At 48.6% G+C, this 19,066-nt stretch overlaps 1 protein-coding gene across 1 annotated transcript in view; it reads right to left on the bottom strand.

Moving 5' to 3' along the window:
• The window catches only part of IGSF21 (immunoglobin superfamily member 21), a 239,830-nt gene that overhangs the window by 22,870 nt on the left and 197,894 nt on the right, over positions 1–19,066 (bottom strand). The window contains 1 exon segment of the mRNA XM_079987073.1: positions 4,759–4,874. Coding sequence (XP_079843199.1) covers positions 4,759–4,874 — 116 coding nt within the window.

Here is a 19,066-nt window from a genome sequence, read left to right as displayed (position 1 = left end):
GTATCTGCTTCTGCCAACCTCCTTAAGTCACAGGAGAGGACAGTGAACATTCGAGTTTTATTTGAGGCCCCAGAGAGGACCTTCACCTTAGTGGCTCCTAGGCCCTGGAGCACCTTGTCCCAGCAGGATTGTGTGGCCACCTCCCAGAATGCATTTAGGTACCAGATGTTTCTGGACCCCTGGCATCCCTGAGCTGTCCTGGATGGTGCTGATGCTGATGCTAGAGACACACAACATCTGTAGGCTGGCATCCACATTAGTTTACCCTGAACTGTGGCTATATGATCACACAGGTATGCATGCAAAGAGGGGGCCAGTCTGCAGAGGTGCATGCGAGAGTGTGTTTGTGTAGCTCGGAGGACGGTTTCTCTGCAGACGCAACGCCTGTTAAAAATATTTCTGAACGTCTCTCTCTGAAGAGAAGATTGTATTCCTTTATCAAAAGCTCCTTTCAAGCTCCGGATGTCATGGTGGTAATGAAACGGCCGCAGGAATGTTTGCAGATAAGTGTGTGGTTTGCATTTTATTTTTAAGTATACGTTTTTTGAAAAAGGCTTCCTCTCACCTCTCTCTCCCTTTTAAAAAATTCAGATGCTTCAAACATCGGAACGAATAAGCAGAAATAAGTCTCGGGGTCCTTAGATCCTCAACTCTCTTCCTCTCCCCCCCCCTCACTTCTCCCACCGCCTCCCCACTTTAAATCTCTTGCGTGTGTTTGCATAAAAGAGAATCCACAAGGGGAGAGATGAGTCTGGGAGGAAAATAAAAAAGGCAGCCGACAAATTCAAGACATCTCCAGAGGGACCGCAGAGAAAGATATCATTTCCCAAACTCCGTTTAACAGCATGCAAACTGATGCACGGGACAGATCTCGTTCTGCTTCACAACAGCCTGAAAAGGTTGGCCACCTTTGCTTCCCCCATCCACATTTTACAGATAGGAAATGGGAAGCAGAGTCTCACTCCTGAACCCAGGAAACTGCCTCATACTGAATCACACCATTGGACTAAAAGCAGCTTCTTCGGGGATGCTTGCCAGATGGTGTCAGGGACCAAACCAGGGGCCTTCAACATGCCAGACATAGAATCATAGAATTGGAAGGATCATCTAGTCCAACCCCCTGCAATGCCCGAATATGCCACTAATACAGGGATTGAACCTGCAACCTTGGCATTATCAGCACCGCTCTCTAATGAGCTGAGCTATCTAGGCTGACACGTGCCCTGCCACTGAGTTGTTCGTTCCATCTAGCTTGACATTGCTGGGATGATGATGATGATGAACAGAAGTAGAACTGTATTTATTTATATTCCATTGTTTTCCCAAACTGGGACACAAGGCAGCTTGCACAATTTAAAACAACGCACATAAAATGCAAAAAGCTAAAAGCATACAACAGTAAAAAAGCAATTAAACTCCAATGGAATTAAAAGGGATAAAAAAACTCCCACAAATATATTAGACTGCAGATGATAAAAGCAGCACAGCTCTATTTGAAAGCCCTTTCCTTTAAAAAGCAGTCAGTTCCCAAGAGCCTGTGGGAATAGAACAGTCTCCATCTGCCAAAGGAAGGGCAGCAAGGAGGGAGCCAGTTTGGCCTCTCTAGGGAGGGGTTCCTAAAAGAGAGCTCCTTCAAGAAAGGGGGGGTCTGTCCTGTTGCCTCCAACTAACAGCAAGGGAGGGCAATTCAAGTGGCTTCTCTGCAGGGAATGGGCACCCTACAGCCACAGGGTCGATGTCTCTTATACACAGCAGTGGTGCAGAGGCATCGATCCTGCAGGGGGCTGATTCACAAGCAACTCTCCTCCATGCAGAGTGCCAGCTTGCAAGGGCAATGGGGGGTGTCAGTTTTGCAGGTGTGAAATCAGGACATCGAGAAGAGCTGGGGCAAAGCCTAGCACGGTGGTCACATGGCTGCAATGGTTGGCAGCTCCTTCTCCACTTCTTCCTGTGTGGGAATGTTCAGGGATGCAGGAGAGGATATATTGTCTGATTATAGCCTTTCCAACTTGTGTGAACAACTTCACAATTGAGCAGAGTAACATTCCCCTTTTTAAACTTGCAGCGGATGCGTTTGCTCAGGCTTGCTAAAGCCTCTATAATAACTGTTCTGGTATTTCCCCTGTATTCCCTCATAAAATATAAGACACAGTCTTCTATAAAAGTATAAAGGTAAAGGTAAAGGTAAAGGTACCCCTGCCCGTACGGGCCAGTCTTGACAGACTCTGGGGTTGTGCGCCCATCTCACTTAAGAGGCCAGGGGCCAGCGCTGTCCGGAGACACTTCCGGGTCACGTGGCCAGCGTGACATCGCTGCTCTGGCGAGCCAGAGCCGCACACGGAAACGCCGTTTACCTTCCCGCTGGTAAGCGGTCCCTATTTATCTACTTGCACCCGGAGGTGCTTTCGAACTGCTAGGTTGGCAGGCGCTGGGACCGAGCAGCGGGAGCGCACCCCGCCGCAGGGATTCGAACCGCCGACCTTTCGATCGGCAAGCCCTAGGCGCTGAGGCTTTAACCCACAGCGCCACCTGCGTCCCTCTATAAAAGTATAGAAAGAGTTTATTCACATTCTGTTCACAATCGGATCCCAGAAGGCAGACTTACCGTATTTTTCGCTCTATAAGACACACTTTTCCCCTCCTAAAAAGTAAGGGGAAATGTGTGTGCGTCTTATGGAGCGAATGCAGGCTGTGCAGCTTTCGCTGAAGCCAGGAGAGCAAGAGGGATTGGTGCGCACCGATCCCTCTTGCTCTCCTGGCTTCAGGGATAGCTGCCCAAAGTCTCCTGAGTGCAGCGGGACAGCTCCTCCCGCTGTGCTCCGGAGGCTTCGTGTTGCTTTCGCTGAAGCCAGGAGAGCAAGAGGGATCGATCCCTCTTGCTCTCCTGGCTTTGCTTCGCTGGAGAGCCGCTGCGCAGCTTTCCCTCTCTGCGCAGCGCCCCTTCAGCAAAGCGGGAGGAGAAACGGAGCCCCTTCCGTTTCTCCTCCCGCTTTGCTGGAGAGGTGCTGAGCAGAGAGGGAGAGAACATTTTTTTCCTTGTTCTCCTCCTCTAAAACTAGGTGCGTCTTATGGTCGGGTGCATCTTATAGAGTGAAAAAAATACGGTAGCATAGAAAAGTAACATACACCTGGAAACTATCTCATAAGGAGACAGTCCCTTTGTCTTCACTTGGCTGGAAGCCAAGACAGCATCTTTGGCTAAGCAGATGTTGCTTCTTCGATGCATGTAGTCAAAGAGAGAGAGATGGCTGCCCTGCCCTGTGCTTTTGTCGTTACCTGCACAGGTGAGGCCACGCCCACCTCTAGTCACATGCAGAGGAAGTCTGTCCCACCCCAGAAGGAAACAGGAAGTTTACCTGCTGGCTGGACAAACATTCCTCCCCATGTGTAACCATGTTCACTCTAGGAATGTTGTACTTGACTGCTCTTGTGTTTCACATCCCACATCCTGGAGCCACGGGCTTGGCCCCCAGCAGCTGGCGCCCCTGCCCACATAGAAGCCATTTGGAAAGGAGCAGCCTGCACCCACAGGATCGAAGCCTCTGCTGAGCAGCTGTTCAGTGGACGCACTGATCCTGTTGGGTACTGCTTCTCGCAGGAAGGAGAGCCAGGTATTGTCGGGCTCCAACCTTCTCCTGGGGAGACACAGCCGGCGATCAGGGGGATCTTGGCCTCTTCATGGGGTGTTCCCACCCAGTGCCTGCCGCTCCTTCCTGTCTGACAAAAGCCCTGATAGCTCTGGACCAGCCAACTTGACCTTCAGCGATCTGTGGCTGGCTTAACCCAACTTGACCAATGCCCAAATCCCTCCAAATGGGCTCCCTTTTAGCTTGGGCCTCAGCTGCATTGCAGGGGGTTGGACTAGAGGATAATTCTATGAACCTGGTCTACAACTTTAGCATGAAACTGATATGAAGCTGATCCTATGGCCCACAGAAGGCATGCAAGTTCATAGAATCATAGAATTGTAAGTTGGAAGGCAAACATTTAGGCGACAAACCGCTTCCATTAGCCTGGTTGCGGCAGCCTCTGCAACTCCCTTCTCCCTGTTCATCTATATTTCAGCACGGCGGGCTGAGGGGATCATCTAGGCTTAAAAAAAAGGATCAGCCAAGGGGGATCGGAAACGTTAACAGGCTCCAAGAGCTATTGACCAGGGCTGCTTATAGGGACCAGGCGATACTCTCAGACCCTCCAAGTGTCCCTATTTTCCATGGACAGCCCTGGATTTGCAGAAGCTTTCCTGATTTGTTTCTGATTTGATCCTGGAATATCTTGCTTTTCCTTCGGTAAAGGTAAAGGGACCCCTGACCATTAGGTCCAGTCATGGACGACTCTGGGCGTGCGGCGCTCATCTCGCTTTATTGGCCGAGGGAGCCGGCGTACAGCTTCCGGGTCATGTGGCCAGCATGAGTAAGCTGCTTCTGGCGCATCAGAGCAGCGCATGGAAACGCTGTTTACCTTCCCGCCGGAGCAGTACCTATTTATCTACTTGCACTTTGACATGCTTTCAAACTGCTAGGTTGGCAGGAGCAGGGACTGAGCAACGGGAGCTCACCCTGTCGTGGGGATTCGAAATGCCAACCTTCTGATCAGCAAGTCCTAGGCTCCGTGGTTTAACCCACAGCAGCACCCGCGTCCCAATAAAATGATAGAATCAGAGAATTGTAGAATTGCAAAGGAACCCAAGGGTCATGTGGACCAACCTCCTTGAATGCTCTGCCCTCTCCCCGATTCACTGCCCTTGCCAAAACTCACCATTGGGGCAGGCTTCCCACCGGAGACAATGCAGACCAAAGTGAAGTTCTGAGCCTGGTAGCGGCTGAAGGGAGCTGGCGTGTCTGCAGCAATGACCGAGATAGACATGGGAGGAGCTGTTGGAGCGAGAGGAAGATAGCTGATAGTTAGTTCAATTGTTCCTTGGTATCATACCCCACCGAAAAGACCCAACCACCCACACCTTGGAAGATTCAGGAAAGACTAAAGCATGGGTAGGAAAACGGCCTCAGTCCAGTATACCTGAAGGAGCGTCTCCACCTCCATCGTTCTGCCGGACACTGAGGTCCAGCACCGAGGGCCTTCTGGTGGTTCCCTCGCTGCGAGAAGCCAAGTTACAGGGAACCAGGCAGAGGGCCTTCTCAGTAGTGGCGCCCACTCTGTGGAACGCCCTCCCACCAGATGTCAAAGAGAAAAATAACTACTAGACTTTTAGAATACATCTGAAGGCAGCCCTGTTTAGGAAAGCTTTTAAAGTTTAATAAGTTATTGTATTTTAGTGTTCTGTTGGAAGCTGCCCAGAGTGGCTGGGGAAACACAACCAGATGGGTGGGATATAAATAATAATTTTTTATTATTATATTATTATTATTAAATAGGAGCAAAGTGAGCTGCCTTATACAGAGTCAGAGCATTGCTTCGTCTAGCTCATGGGTAGGCAAACTAAGGCCCAGGGGCCAGATCCGGCCCAATTGCCTTCTAAATCCAGCCGGCGGCCGGTCTGGGAATCAGCGTGTTTTTACACGAGTAGAATGTGTGCTTTTATTTACAATGCATCTCTGGGTTATTTGTGGGCCATAGGAATTCTTTTCCCCCAAAAAATATAGTCCGGCCCACCACAAGGTCTGAGGGACAGTGGACCGGCCCCCTGCTGAAAAGGTTTGCTAACCCCTGGACTAAAGGAAGCAGTTCTTCGCAAAGAGTTAACCTATGGAACTCACTTCTGCAGGAATCAGGGGTGGCCACCAACCTAGATGGATATAAAAAGTAAAGGGACTCCTGAACATTAGGTCGAGTCATGACCGACTCTGGGGTTGCAGCCCTCATCTCGCTTTATTGGCTGAGGGAGCTGGTGTACAGCTTCCGGGTCATGTGGCCAGCATGACTAAGCCACTTCTGGAGAACCACCATTTACCTTCCCGCTTGAGCGGTACCTATTTATCTACTTGCACTTTGATGTGCTTTCGAACTGCTAGGTTGGCAGGAGCTGGGACCGAGCAACAGGAGCTCACCCCATTGCGGGGATTCGAACCGCCGACCTTCTGATCGGCAAGTCCTAGGCTCTGTGGTTTAACCCACAGCGCCACCCGCATCCCTCTGGATATAAAAGCGTAGGAGATAAAATCACGGAGGAGGAGAGGGCTAGCAATGGCCACTAGCCACGATGGCTCTGCCTCTATGGCTGGAGGCCGCACTACTTCTGAACACCCTTTGTTGGAAACCACAAGAAGGGAGAATGGCTCTTATGCTCAAATCCAATTTCTCTGGTTTCTCCCAGGCATCTTGTTGGCCACTGTGAGAAGAGGGTGTTGGACAGCAGGCTCTTATTCTGTCCTGATGTTTGTAAGTTTTGCCAGCCAGTTGCAAAGAAATCCCAGCCCCTGATGACGGAAAGCAGGTCAGCTCGGCGGGTTGGGAGCCGCAGCTGGCAAACACCGCTGCAGCCGTTACGCCGAAATTGAGAGAGCGAGTGGTTGATTTATGCCGGGCGACAGTCTGTGAACTCCATCCCGCGCTCCGGCGCTCCGGCGGGATTTCCCGAGCTGCAACACAACGTTGCCCGGCAAATCGGAGCCTTCGGCTTGGAGCAGAGGGCTTTGGGCCATGTGCTTCCGCCTGCTTCCGCCTCAAAAATATCGAACAACCTTGGAGAGAGAACAGGCACACACTTCGTTCCACTTGGCCATCTCCCTACAGACATCTCCCCTGGGGGATCTGTACAGCAATTGTATTTGAAAACACTTTATAAAGTCTTCCCAGCTCTAACAACAACGCTCAAGCAACCACCCTTGTCAACGTGGGCACAAATAAGTGCTTCTGGTTTATGTCGTTTTAGAGACTGCGCGTCACCTCTTGTGCTCCACTTGTTGAGTCAGAAAACATAGGATCCCCAGGAGCATGGGGTGTTTTCCTGGGATAATTTCTAGGAGCATTTAAAGGCACGACCCTACATTTCACTGAATATTTTCACATCTACATTGAATCATAGAGTTGGAAGGGACCTGGAGGATCATCTCATCCCACCCCCTTGTGATGGCCTGGGATTCAGACTCAGAAGCTGAACCCAAGGAATCCCAGCCTGCACAGGAGTTCCCACCTCCAGAACCAGCTGAGCTGGGCAGGGGCCTGAGCCTGAAGGGTCCTCACCTGTGCTGGATCCTCAGGTGCAGGCACCAGCTGAGTCTGCTCTGGCCCTTGAGGTGATGGAGGACCCATTGCCTGCAGGTGCTCCACTCTCAGCCCCGTCAGGGGAAGAGGAGGTTGCCTCTGGGTCTGGTAACCCTCCAACCTCTCCTGAGCTGCAGAGGCTCAGGGCAGAGAGGCGGAGGGAACTAAGTCCCTGCAGGAGGAGTGCTCACCCATAGGCCAGGAGAGGCGAGTCACCTGAGGACCGGGGCCACCCTATGCCTCGGGGCAGATAAAAGCTAGTCAGCCCCAGTCTCAGGTTGTGGGAGCAACATTGTTGCTAGCCTGTTCCTGCCTGCACCCAGTCCTGCTCTTCTGCCAGAGTTCCTGACCTCACCCATCTCCCTGCCTTGGACCCTGCTTCACCTTTGACGGACAGCCTCCATACTGCACCCTCGACCTCGGACTGGACTCAGACCTCGCCACACGGTTGACCCTCGGGACCAGCGCACCCCTGCAGTATAGGAATATGAAGCTGTCCCATACGGGGACTGAACCTGCAACCTCAGGTGGCCTCAGTGGCCCAGAAAGTCTTCCATCAGCTTTGGCTAGTGGCCCAGCTACACCCCTATCTGAACAGGGATGGCCTAACTACTGTTGCCTATGCTCTGGTAACCTCAAGGTTAGATTACTGCAATGCGCTATACATAGGGCCACCTCTGAAAATGATTCGGAAACTTCAGCTAGTGCAGAATTCAGCGGCCAGGTTGAGCATATTTCACTGATCCTGGTCCGACTGCACTGGCTACCAGTGAGTTTCCGAGCCCAATTCAAAGTGCTGGTTTTGACCTATAAAGCCTTAAATGGCTCAGGACCACAATACCTCAAGGATCACATCTTTCCATATGAACCCACCCAGACCCTCAGATCATCTTCTGAGGCCCTCCATCATGTGCCTCCTCCTCGAGAGGTGCGGAGGGTGGTAACACGAGAACGGGGCCTTCTCAGTAGTGGCTCCCCGTCTGTGGAATGGTCTCCCCAGGGATGTTCGCCTGGAGCCTTCATTACACACCTTTAGGCACCAGGCAAAAATGTTCTTTTTTAACCAGGCCTTTGGTTGATCTGTTTGACATCCTATGCCCTTTTAAAATCTCTCTCTCTCTCTTTCTCTCTCTCTCTCTCTCTCTCTCTCTCTCTCCCTCTCCCTCTCCCTCTCTCTCTCCCCCCCCCCTTCTGTGTGTGTGCTATTGGGTTATTGTTCTTATTTTGATTTTATAGAGGACTATCTGAAGGAGGACTATCTGAAATATTGCAAGAAGGACTATGAGGAGTATTATTAGTTAATGATAATTAAGAGCAATAGAGAAATTAAGAAATGCAGAATAAGTGATAAAGAACTGAAAATCATCAGAGGTGTTGACGGAAGTCTAAAACATTGTGTAAGATAAGAAGTTATGTTATATGATTGTTGGAAATGATATGTTAAAAAACCCAATAAAAATGTGTGTGTGTGTGTGTATAAAAGCAGAATGAATATTATTTGCTTGGATATAGGATGGAGAGGGTTTGTGAGAGTGTATCAAAACTAGTCTGCTGCACCAATGTGAAATTCACACCCATTTGGTGCCCTGGAAGGCTGCCTTCAGGCTGAAGAAGTTTCCTCACCCCTAACATAGAGTTTTAACCAACTACTCAAGAGGGATTCCCAAATAGCCATGTTTGGTCACATCGTATCTCTTTCTTCCGAAGGCCCCCGCAGTTTTATATATATACACTCTCCTCCTTCCCCAGCATAAGCGAGAAGCAAGTCCCCAAATGCCAGGCTGTATATCTGTGTCACAATGCGAGAAAGATAGACTGGGAGGGATGGGGAAGAGAAATTATCCCAGAACTCATTTTGCAGGAGAGGGTTGGGGGAAGGGGGGAAGAAAGAGTTAGAGATGAGAGATGGATAAATAGAGGAAGAGAGAGTTATGGTAAGGTGGAGGAGGGGGGAAAAAAATAGATGCCAACACAGAAAAAGCCGGCTGTGGGTTTAAATAACAGGAGGGAGCGACAGCTACATGGAACGCAACAGATGCATGGCTCGGAAGATTTGTGCTCCTGTCATCCTGTCTGGGATGCATTTTCTGCAGTCTTGCTTCAGAAAGAGCAGAGGAGGTTGAGGCTCACACATCATCTACCTAGGGGCACCAACCTGGATGGCTTTCAAAGAGGATTAGATAAATTCATGCAGGAGAGGGCTATCAGTGGCTACTAACCATGATGGCTATGTTCTGCCTCCAAAGTCTGAGACAGCAATGCTTCTGAATACCAGAAGCTGGAAACTCCAGGAGGGGAGAGTTCTGCTGTGCTTGGACTTCCCATAGTTGGCACTGTGAGAACAGATGCTGGACTAGATAGGCCACTGGCCTGACCCTGCAGGTTCTTCTTATGCTATTGAGTTCTTCTTCTTCTTAGAATCATAGAATCATAGAGTTGGAAGAGACCACAAGGGCCATCGAGTCCAACCCCCTGCCAAGCAGGAAACACCATCAGAGCACTCCTGACATATGGTTGTCAAGCCTCTGCTTAAAGACCTCCAAAGAAGGAGACTCCACTACACTCCTTGGCAGCAAATTCCACTGTCGAACAGCTCTTAGTGTCAGGAAGTTCTTCCTAATGTTTAGGTGGAATCTTTTTTCTTGTAGTTTGGAACCATTGCTCCGTGTCCGCTTCTCTGGAGCAGCAGAAAACAACCTTTCTCCCTCCTCTATGTGACATCTTCTTCATAATAATAATAATAATAATAATAATAATAATAATAATATTTATTTATACCCTGCCCTCCCCAGCCAAGACCGGGCACAGGGCAGCTAACACCAGGTATAAAAACAATTGATTGAAATACAACTTAAAAACAAGATTAAAATACAGTGGTACCTCGGGTTAGATACGCTTCAGGTTACAGACGCTGCTAACCCAGAAATAGTGCTTCACCAGGTATGAATACCTGGGGATTAACATGACATCTAAGAATGTGAACTTATTTAAGGACAACTATGACAAGTGCTGGACTGAGATAAAGAAAGATTTAGAAATATGGTCAAACCTGAAGCTTTCCTTGTTAGGTCGAATTGCTGTGATCAAAATGAATGTATTGCCTAGAATGTTATTTTTGTTTCAGACATTACAGATTGTTGACAAACTGGACTGTTTCAAGAAGTGGCAGAAAGACATATCTAAATTTGTCTGGCAGGGCAAAAAGCCCAGAATTAAGTTTAAGATACTTACCGACTCTAAAGAAAGAGGGGGGTTTGCCCTACCGGACTTAAGACTTTACTATGAATCGGCAGCTTTCTGCTGGTTAAAAGATTGGCTACTTCTTGAAAATGCAGACATTCTAGATTTGGAAGGATTTGACAATAATTTTGGTTGGCATGCATATATCTGGTATGACAAGGTTAAAGTGTATAAAGGTTTCAAAAATCATATTGTCAGGAAAGCACTATATAATGTATGGATACGGTATAAAGATTTACTGGAAAACAGAACTCCCAGGTGGCTTTCACCTATGGAGGCTAAGGAAGTAAAGAAACTTAATATGACAACCAATTGGCCGAAATATTCTGAGATTTTAGAACAAGAAGGTGGTGAATTTAAATTACAAAGTTATGAGAAAATAAAGTCCAAGGTACGAGATTGGCTCCATTATTTTCAAATAATGGAGGCTTTCAAACAAGACAGGAAAATTGGCTTCCAGGTGGAGAAATCGAAATTGGAAACAGAATTGTTAGAACCCAATACTAAGAATTTATCAAGAATGTACAACTTGCTGTTGAAGTGGAATACAATAGATGAGACAGTGAAGTCTGCTATGGTTAAATGGGCACAGGACATAGGTCATGACATTATGTTTGCTGACTGGGAGCAGTTATGGACCACAGGTATTAAATTCACGGCATGTAATGCCTTACGAGAAAACATTATGAAAATGATTTATAGGTGGTACATGACCCCAGTCAAGCTTGCGAAGATTTACCATTTGCCCAATAACAAATGCTGGAAATGTAAAGAGACTGAGGGTACCTTTTTCCACCTTTGGTGGACCTGCCCAAAGATTAAGGCCTTCTGGGAAATGATTTATAATGAAATTAAGAAAGTGCTTAAGTGCACCTTTAACAAGAAACCAGAGGCATTTCTCTTGGGTATGGTCGGCCAGTTGGTGTCGAAGAAGGATAAGAATTTCTTTTTGTACGCTACTACGGCAGCAAGGATTCTTCTAGCTAAGTATTGGAAGACACAAGAGTTACCCACGCTGGAGGAATGGCAGGCGAAAGTGATTGACTTTATGGGATTGGCAGAAATGACCGGCAGAATCCGCGACCAAGAGAAAGAGACTGTGGAAGAAGATTGGAAGAAATTTAAGATGTATCTTAAGAATTATTACAAAACTGAGGAGTGTTAAAATGCCGAGGGAAAAGAAGACGTAGAATTGCAGCGATAATTGGGTTTAAAAATTTAGGGTGGAATACTGAAAGAGGACAAATTTATATTTAATTGGGTAAGATAGGTTGCTGAATAATGGTACTAAATTAAGGATGCAAAAAGGGAAAGGTATGGGGAAGTCCGGGAAAAGAGGGTTACGAAAATAAGGTTAAGAAAATATGAGTTTGTTGTTTGTTTGTTTTTATGTTGTTTTTTTGTTTGTGATAAAAAATTGGAAATTAATAAAAATCATTTAAAAAAAAAAAAAAAACAGAAATAGTGCTTCACATTAAGAACTTTGCTTTAGGATAAGAAAAGAAATCGTGCTCCGGTGGCGTAGCAGCAGCAGGAGGCCCCACTGGCTAAAGTGGTGCTTCAGGTTAAGAACAGTTTCAGGTTAAGAACAGACTTCTGGAATGAATTAAGTACTTAATCCGAGGTACCACTGTACAACATTAAAATGCAGCCTCCTTTCATCAGGAACTCAAATCAAAAACTTTTTTGGGGGATGAAAATGTCAAGTCTTCACAAAGGCCAACTATCCAGACTGGTCCTACGTGGGCCAGAAAAAAAGCCAGAGAAGTCCCCAGATAGGAGTTCCATCACAGAAGGAGAAAGAAAAAAGAAAGGGGGGGGGGAGGGAATCAAATTGGCTCCAAGCCAAAGGCCAGGCGGAACAACTCTGTCTTACAGGCCCTGCGGAAAGAAATCAGATCCTGCAGGGCCCTGGGCTCATGAGGCAGTGCATTCCACCAGGCCGGAGCCAGTGTTGAAAAGGCCCTGGCTCTGGTTGAGGCTAATCTGACTTCCTTAGGGTCCAGGACCTCTAGGGTGTTACTATTTATGACCTTAAGGTCCTCTGTGGGGCATACTGTGAGAGGCAGTCACGTAGGTACAAGGGTCCTAGGTAGGTCCTGAAGCTATTGCTCCACTGCGAGCCTCTCTCTTTTAGGATCTTCCTGTATTCCAGGCAGTTTCTAATGAGCGAAGTGACATCCTGTTTAGCTCATCATCAGCCACTGACACCATCCATAAGGGACAGACGATGTGTCATGTTAGCCAAGACAATTATTGCATGAGTCCTTCTGTCTGGACACTGCGGCCTCCCCAATGAATGCCCGATGGCGCTATCCACTCCTGATGTGATGCCAGTAACCTTCGCCGCTCCCCTAAATCATCCCTTGAGCACACTCGCGCTTCCTGGACCATGAAGTCACACATCATGACCAATTAAAGGTGCCGTCTGGAGGAAGGAAACTTTACCTAATGCCGAAGACTGCTAAATTTAGAACCAACCAACAGGGGAGGTGTAAACCATCCCACCTGACCTACGAGATGTCAGAATCTAATTATGTCACTGCCAGATTCCCCCCTCCCCAGCACCAATCAGGGCAGACAGAGGAGAAAGTCAGCAGACAAGAAAAGTCAGTGTTGTCTATCAAATGGAGCATTACCCTTCTTTCTTTCTTTCTTTCTTTCTTTCTTTCTTTCTTTCTTTCTTTCTCTCTTCCCTCCCGTCCAACCACAAATGCCAATTCCAATTTAACATGTCCCCTGCAAGATTTCAAAGGAAAGATCTACAGGAGAAACTGTGATGTATGCTCACAGGAGCAGCCGCTGATATCGAGAAGCATGGGGAGATTGTATTCCCCGTGGTTCCCTGTGTCAATGAACGCCGCCATCGAAGTTTTCAGCAACACCTGGCCTTCAATTGCGGAGGCTAGATTTCCACGGACCCACTCTGGAATAGGCTCCTGTCCCAAGGTAAATTGGAGAGGTGGTAATGAAGGCTGATCGCCGAAGAACTGATGCTTTTGAATTATGGTGCTGGAGGAGACTCTTGAGAGTCCCATGGACTGCAAGAAGATCAAACCTACCCATTCTTAAGGAACTCAGCCCTGAGTGCTCACTGGAAGGACAGATCCTGAAGCTGAGACTCCAATACTTTGGCCACCTCATGAGAAGAAAAGACTCCCTGGAAAAGACCCTGATGTTGGGGAAAATGGAGGGCACAAGGAGAAGGGGACGACAGAGGATGAGATGGTTGGATAGTGTTCTTGAAGCTACCAGCATGAGTTTGACCAAACTGCGGGAGGCAATGGAAGACAGGAGTGCCTGGCATGCTCTTGTCCAGGGGGTCACGAAGAGTCGGACACGACTAAATGACTAAACAACAACAATGGTGGAGAAGAGGAGGTTTGGGGTCAGAGTAGCTGCCAAGCAGACGTCTTCCTATCTCAGCTGATGTTTCGGAATGAAGACAGATGGCATTCAGTGAAGATGGCTGTAACACCTTGAGAGCAGTAAGGCTTGCCTGGGACTGCCCTCAATTCACATGTGCCTTTTTCCAACTCTGATTTAGCGTGGGGCTGTATACTCGGCTCCAGAAAACCTGCAACTGAAGCTGTTGTGCACTGACTGGCTAGCACCCGGGATGTCACCCCAAAAATGACACACAAACACACCCACCCAGCTCTAAAGCAGCTTTTTCAGTTTCAAGTCTTCATTAAAACTAGGATGAATTGATAACAGAGATATGATTCTTTTCAAAATCACAGAGGGGCAAACCACCCGCTTTTTGGGGAAGCTGGTGGCCAAACCACACTATTGTCAATCAAATTGCTAAGTCAAGTTCACACAGCAGTGAGGGTCCTCATCATATATATTCCCACATACTCTCCCTGCACAGCTTTTTCTCAGCTGTCATGCAGATTTTGCATCCCGTCTTGAAACTCCCTAGATATGCCCTAGGAATCCCATTCACATGCTTTCATCTTCCCTTAGATATGCACGGCAGACCTCACCACCACCACCAAAAAAAAAGGGAGAATGTAGCTCTGTTACTTGCATGGAGACTCAGGGGAGGGGCAGTGCATTAGGGAAAATGGGGCAATGCCCCCACCTGCCTGCCTTCTTACTTACAACCAGTCTGGGGAAAGCGGGGGGGGGGGGGGGGGAAGCTGCCTACCTGTTTCCTCCTCCTTAGACCACAACTGCACCATCCATTTAAAGCACTACGGTACCGCTTTAAAGAGCCATGACTTACCCCAAAGAATTCTGGGAGCTGCAGCTTGTGTAGAAAGTGTGTAGAAAGTCAGCAGGGTCTAGTGGTTAGAGCAGGGGTCAGCAAGGTTTACCTTGCCTGGGCCAGTTCACTCCAGCAGAGATCCCTCTGTGAACTGGATTGCGTGCATGGCCACGATTTCCGGTGCCCACGTCTGCGCAGACATGATTTCCTGCATCTGCGCAGATGTGATTTTCGGCATCTGAGCATGTGCAGATGCAATTTCCGGCACTGCAGAAGCGAGTCCCTGCGCCATGCTGCACCAGTTTAGCACAGCACGTGGGGACTCGCCAAGCGGGCAGCTTGGTTCAGGGCGCCACCTGCTCTCTGGCGCCACCTGCTGTCGGGCTCCATCCCTACCGCCAAACCAGCTCCATCCATCACCAGCGAACACCGGTAGATTCAAGGAGAGCACCTCCATTAAGACACAGCCAAGCCCTCTGCCTTAAACAACAGAGACATCACCTTGCCAACAAAGGTCCTTATAGTAAAAGCTATGGTTTTCCCAGTAGTGATGTATGGAAGTGAGAGCTGGACCATAAAGAAGGCTGATCGTCAAAGAATTGATGCTTTTGAATTATGGTGCTGGAGGAGAGAGTCCCATGAGAGTCCCATGGACTGCAAGAAGATCAAACCTCTCCATTCTGAAGGAAATCAGCCCTGAGTGCTCACTGGAAGGACAGATCCTGAAACTGAGGCTCCAATACTTTGGCCACCTCATGAGAAGAAAAGACTCCCTGGAAAAGACCCTGATGTTGGGAAAGATGGAGGGCACAAGGAGAAGGGGACGACAGAGGACAAGATGGTTGGACAGTGTTCTCAAAGCTACCAGCATGAGTTTGACCAAACTGCAGGAGGCAGTGGAAGACAGGGGTGCCTGGCGTGCTCTGGTCCATGGGGTCATGAAGAGTCGGACACGACTAAACGACTGAACAACAACAAGCCCTCTGCAGCATTTACAAGGGGGAAGATGCAGCATAGGAAGGAAAAATAAACATTTAATGCAGCATTTAATGTTGCCTGCGGAGGGGAAGGTGGAAAATCCACAGTGGGTGATGATTTTATTCCCTGAAGCATAAGATTTGATTGCTGTTAATGTCTCCCAACTTGCACAGCTACAAATGTTATGAGCAGGCGTTAAACATTCCAGGGCTCGTTTCGGAAGCCAGGCGTGGCACCGCCACACTGACCTCTCAACCCAATCCCTTCAAATCCGACTGAAGAAAGCATTAGCCCCCTACTCCTTTAACCAAATGTAAATATTCTGTACAGTCCCTGGGAAGGGAAATAAAAGCAATCTCAGCTTGGGTTGCGTGGGAAGGGCCATAGCTCAGTTGGTAGAGCATCTGCTTTGCATGTAGAAGGAGCCAGGTTCAATCCCCAGTAGCATCTCCAGGTACAGATGTCAAGGAAATAAGCAACCATCTGACTTTCGGAAGACATCTGAAGGCAGCCCTGTACAGGGAAGTTTTTAATGTTTGATGTTTTACTGTGCTTGATGAGCTTAATTTGTTTGAAGCCGCCCAGAGCGGCTGGGGCAATCCAGTCAGATGAGCAGCAAGCAAGCAAGCAAGCAAGCAAATACAGTGGTACCTCAGGTTAAGAACATAATTCTCTCTGGAGGTCCGTTCTTAACCTGAAACTGTTCTTAACCTGAAGCACCACTTTAGCTAATGGGGCCTTCTGCTGCTGCTGTGCCGCCAGAGCACGATTTCTGTTCTCATCCTGAAGCAAAGTTCTTAACCCGAGGTACTATTTCTGGGTTAGCGGAGTCTGTAACCTGAAGCGTATGTAACCCGAGGTACCACTGTTAATAAATAAATAAACAAATTTTAAAAAATAAAATTGTTGCTGCTGCTGCTGTTGTTGTTCTTATTATTATTCGGCAGGTAAAAAGGTAAAGGTCTCCGGGAAGGTAAAGTCCAGTCAAAGGTGACTATGGGGTTGTGGCGCTTTTCTCACTTTCAGGCCGAGGGAGCTGGCGTTTGTCCACAGACATCTTTCCGGGTCTTGTGGCCGGCATGACTAAACCACTTCTGGTACAATGGGACACCGTGACAGAAACCAAAGCGCACGGAAATGCCGTTTGCCTTACCGCCACAGTGCTACTTATTTATCTACTTGCACTGGCATGCTTTCGAGCTGCTAGGTTGGCAAGAGCTGGGACAGAGCAACGGGAGCTCACCCCGTCGTGGGGATTTGAATTGCCGACCTTCTGATCAGCAAGCCCAAGAGGCTCAGTGGTTTAGACCACAGTGCCACACTGAGCTCAATAGACCAAGTCTGTCTTGGTATAAGGCAACTTCCTATGTACAGGGTAAAAGTAAAGGTAAAGGTACCCCTGCCCATACGGGCCAGTCTTGACAGACTCTGGGGTTGAGCGCCCATCTCACTCAAGAGGCCAGGGGCCAGCGCTGTCCGGAGACACTTCCGGGTCACGTGGCCAGCGTGACATCGCTGCTCTGGCGAGCCAGAGCCGCACACGGAAACGTCGTTTACCTTCCCGCTGGTAAGCGGTCCCTATTTATCTACTTGCACCCGGAGGTGCTTTCGAACTGCTAGGTTGGCAGGCGCTGGGACCGAGCAGCGGGAGCGCACCCTGCCGCAGGGATTCGAACCGCCGACCTTTCGATCGGCAAGTCCTAGGCGCTGAGGCTTTAACCCACAGCGCCACCTGCGTCCCTTATGTACAGGGTAGCTGAGAGCAAATGGGGTCTTTCAAAAATTGTTGGACTCTCCTGCTGCCCTTGACCACGGCCCATTCTGGCTTAAAGACAATGGCAGGTTGTTGGAGCCCAGCGACAACAAGTTACGCTTTGGAACTCCCTGCTTATTAATATCCAGCCTTTGCTGCACTCTTTTCGGAGCCTGCCAAAAGCATTGTTGTTTAGGCAAGGGAGTTGATGAGAGTTTTAATCTGCTGCTATCTTTTCAAAAGTCTTAAACTGTTGCTGTTGTCCCCCCCCCCCCCGAGTAATAATTTTATTGCTTTCTCTTGTTTCGTCAGCTGTTTTGTGGAGAGGGGCTGGGGTTTCACTTTTGCAATGAAGCGATGTATAAATCATACAAAATAAAAAATAAAAATAAACCCTGCCTTCAGCTGCATAGCTCAGCTGGCTACAGCGTGGTGCTGATAACGGCAAGGTTGCAGGTTCGAGACCCATATGGGACAGCTGCATATTCCTGCATTGCAGAGGTTTGGACTAGATCAGTGTTTCTCAACCTGTGGATCCCCAGAGGTTATTGGACTACAACTCCCATCATTCCTAGCCAGCATGACCAGTGGTCAGGGATGATGGGAGTTGTAGTCCAACAACATCTGGGGATCCACAGGTTGAGAATAGCTGGACTAGATGATCCTCAGGGTCCCTTCCAAGTCTACAATTCTATGATTCAACGTTTGCTGCGGAAAACAGCCGGCAATATGACTTCTGTGGATTTTCCTCTCCGCCCCCCCCCCGAGATTGCCTCCCTCCCCACTCTTGCCAACTGGGCCTCTTGCCTCATTACCAAGAGGCTTGTAAGTTTAAAGCTGCAGAGATTGAACAAGAGGCAGCGCCTAGGAGGTTTTCCGCTTTAATAGGGGGCTTTGGGGCTAATCTGCAGGCAGAGAGCCATCTCCTTCTTCCCAGGTGATTTAATGGAGGATCCAGGGCCAGGAGGCAGAAAGAGTGGAGGAACAAATTAACAGAGCCGGGGAAAGAGAGTGGGGAGGGAAGAGGAGGAGGAGAGGAATCAAGGGGAATGAGCCATGAAGGCGCTGAATCTGAGCCTCTGTACATAAACCACTTGGGTGCAAAAAGATGCTTGGTGGTGGATAGCTGGGGTGAGATTTAACTGTCTGTCCTAGAACAATACCATTGTAGAGCTGGAAGGGGTCTCCAGGGGCCATGTAGTTCAACCCCCAGCAAGGTTGTTTTCTCCTGCTCTGGAGGGTAGGACTCGAACCAATGGCTTCAAGTTAAAGAAAGGAGATTCCGACTAAACATCAGGAAAAAACTTTCTGGCAGTAAGAGCTGTTTGGACGGCAGAACGGTCTCCCTCGGGAAGTGGTGGGCTCTCTTTCCTTAGAGGTTTTTAAGCAGACGTTGGATGGCCATCTGTCATGGATGCTTTAGCTGAGATTCCTGCGTTGCAGGGGTTGGACTAGATAACCCATGGGGTCCCTTCCAAGTCTATAATTCATGGGTAGGCAAACTAAGGCCCGGGGGCGGGATCCGGCCCAATCGCCTTCTAAATCTGGCCCGCAGACTGTCCGGGAATCAGCATGCTTTTACATGAGTAGAATGTGTGCTTTTATTTAAAATGCATCTCTGGGTTATTTGTGGGGCATAGGAATTCGTTCATTTTTCTTTTAAAAAATATAGTCCGGCCCCCCCACAAGGTCTGAGGGACAGTGGGCCGGCCCTCTGC

This window comes from Podarcis cretensis (assembly GCF_951804945.1).
Source record: "Podarcis cretensis genome assembly, chromosome: 8".
In the NCBI taxonomy this organism is placed as follows: Eukaryota; Metazoa; Chordata; class Lepidosauria; order Squamata; family Lacertidae; genus Podarcis; species Podarcis cretensis.
Note: the sequence above shows the minus strand (reverse complement) of the source record. Positions and strands in the feature narration are given on the sequence as shown.